The sequence below is a fragment of the Protomyctophum parallelum genome (assembly GCF_964188405.1).
Source record: "Protomyctophum parallelum genome assembly, chromosome: 23".
In the NCBI taxonomy this organism is placed as follows: domain Eukaryota; kingdom Metazoa; phylum Chordata; class Actinopteri; order Myctophiformes; family Myctophidae; genus Protomyctophum; species Protomyctophum parallelum.
This window is the reverse complement of record NC_139715.1, coordinates 32,145,405-32,147,904: the sequence shown is the minus strand read 5'-3', so window position 1 is coordinate 32,147,904 and position 2,500 is coordinate 32,145,405. Positions and strand designations below refer to the sequence as shown.

At 36.8% G+C, this 2,500-nt stretch overlaps 1 protein-coding gene across 1 annotated transcript in view; it reads left to right on the top strand.

The window, feature by feature from the left end:
• aox5 (aldehyde oxidase 5) overlaps positions 1–2,500 on the top strand; it is a gene marked incomplete at its 5' end in the record, with an annotated part of 50,297 nt that overhangs the window by 329 nt on the left and 47,468 nt on the right. Inside the window, 2 exons of the mRNA XM_083758492.1 lie at positions 1,677–1,734; positions 2,473–2,500. The exon at positions 2,473–2,500 is cut by the window's right edge and continues 69 nt beyond it. Coding sequence (XP_083614618.1) covers positions 1,677–1,734; positions 2,473–2,500 — 86 coding nt within the window. The remainder of the gene's footprint in view (positions 1–1,676; positions 1,735–2,472) is intronic.

The following is a 2,500-nucleotide window of genomic DNA, read 5'->3' as shown; positions in this document are numbered from 1 at the left end:
AAAGGTGCTATACAAATAAAGTTTTATTATTATTATTATTATTATTATTAACAGAATAGAAGTTCAATTCATTAAGTAAAATTCCTCAGAAAGATACTTTAACCAAATTTAACAAATGTAACCAAATACATACATAGTTGGTCCCATGTGTATACGCGCTCACATAATAATTTGGTTACATTTGTACACTCTTGCGTAAATGAAAGTTTAACTATAGCAAACCCATTTGCAACTAAACTGAAATTTAAAAGGTAAAGTCAAAATGAAAAAATAAATAAAAAAAATGAAATTAAACTATTTGTTTCAGAGTAGCAGATAGATGAATGAACTCATTGATTTACTGTGTGCATATAGAAACAGTTAAGAAACCTAACATGTGCATTCTGCAGAGCTTCTCAAAAGGTTTGGGCTCAGAGTACCCGGTGGTGCCCAGCTGCAATTTAACCTTTTTCGCCCACAGAACCCCTGAATGACATTCACATGCTTTACGTATACATGTCAAATATGTAAATCTGTCCCCCCTAAGATACAGTATGTCTTGTCACATCATATAATCCTGGAATTTAAACTGTGAGATTGGGTTTAAGCCAGGCTTCTCTAGCCTTTCAGCTACAGCAGGGGCTTGGGCTCTTTATACCCTTTTCATTTCAAAGCCCATTATTTATTTGGCATTTGAGCCACGGAACCACCATTTGAGACCCAAAACTGGTTCTGTTGTTCATGGATGAGATTGTGTCTACAATTCCATGCTGTATTGATGTGTAGACTAACTGTGTAGACTTCTTGTAAATAAAGTAATGCAGATGTCTCGCCACTTGCCCAAATGTGCCCAAAATGTCAATCATGTCAAATCATCACATTTCATCATATTTGTGATGATTGGCTATGGCTAAGGAGTGTTTTTTGTAAGCTAATGCTTGGAATGGATTCAGAATGATGAAAACCCCCGCTTTGACAAGTCTTAATGTCTTTAAAGTCACATGCTACTTAAAGCATAATGACATTTTGACATTTTTACCTTATTTATATAGTATGTTAATTAATGGTATGGTCACATATAAACCCCTATAAAACTAATGGCTCAATACCGACAGCCGGTAAGCAAGTGAATTCATGAATGTATGTATAATAGACAATATTGTAATTAGGACAATAAAAAATAGTATATATACCAAATATAGCAGTTGGATCCGGTTGAAGTGGTCCTGTTTGGGGGTTAGGGTCACATGGCGTCAGTCATCAGACAGACCTGTCACACATGTTAGCAAAACAACAGTGTGACCGACGCAGCGTGACGCTCAACGCTCATCTCTCACTCACCTGATGTCACACACACACACACACACACACACACACACACACACACACACACACACACACACACACACACGCTGCATGATGAATGCTGCCTTTATCCAAAGCACTTTACATTCACACACACATAACGACATAACATATTTAACGTATTTCTCCATTGCACTATTGATAGGCTATACTTAAAACATCCTTTTTCCACCAAAAGGATCCTTGCATGCCTTGCCTGCCATGCACGCACATGCCTTCATCCTGACAGATACGATTAATAGTTTATTGTGTATGTCTAATAGTTGTGTATGTCTAATAGTTTATTGTGTATGTCTTTGTCTTCTTGTTTTTTTTTAATGTTTTTCTGACAGGTCGTTGAGAAGAATGCAGATCCCGAGGAAATGCTCGTTAGCTACCTGAGGAGGAGAAGTTGGTTCTATATTCTGTTCTGTTCTGTTCTGTTCTGTTCTGTTCTGTTCTGTTCTGTTCTGTTCTGTTCTGTTCTGTTCTGTTCTGTTCTGTTCTGTTCTGTTCTGTTCTGTTCTGTTTGATTGACATATATAACACTGTGTGGGTGACATATATAACACTGTGTGATTGACATATATAACACTGTGTGGGTGACATATATAACACTGTGTGGGTGACATATATAACACTGTGTGGGTGACATATATAACACTGTGTGGGTGACATATATAACACTGTGTGATTGACATATATAACACTGTGATTGACATATATAACACTGTGTGGGTGACATATATAACACTGTGTGATTGACATATATAACACTGTGATTGACATATATAACACTGTGTGATTGACATATATAACACTGTGTGGGTGACATATATAACACTGTGTGGGTGACATATATAACACTGTGTGATTGACATATATAACACTGTGTGATTGACATATATAACACTGTGTGGGTGACATATATAACACTGTGTGATTGACATATATAACACTGTGTGATTGACATATATAACACTGTGATTGACATATATAACACTGTGTGGGTGACATATATAACACTGTGTGGGTGACATATATAACACTGTGTGGGTGACATATATAACACTGTGTGGGTGACATATATAACACTGTGTGGGTGACATATATAACACTGTGTGATTGACATGTGTTCCATTTCCACAGTGGGTCTAACCGGTACCAAGTCCAGCTG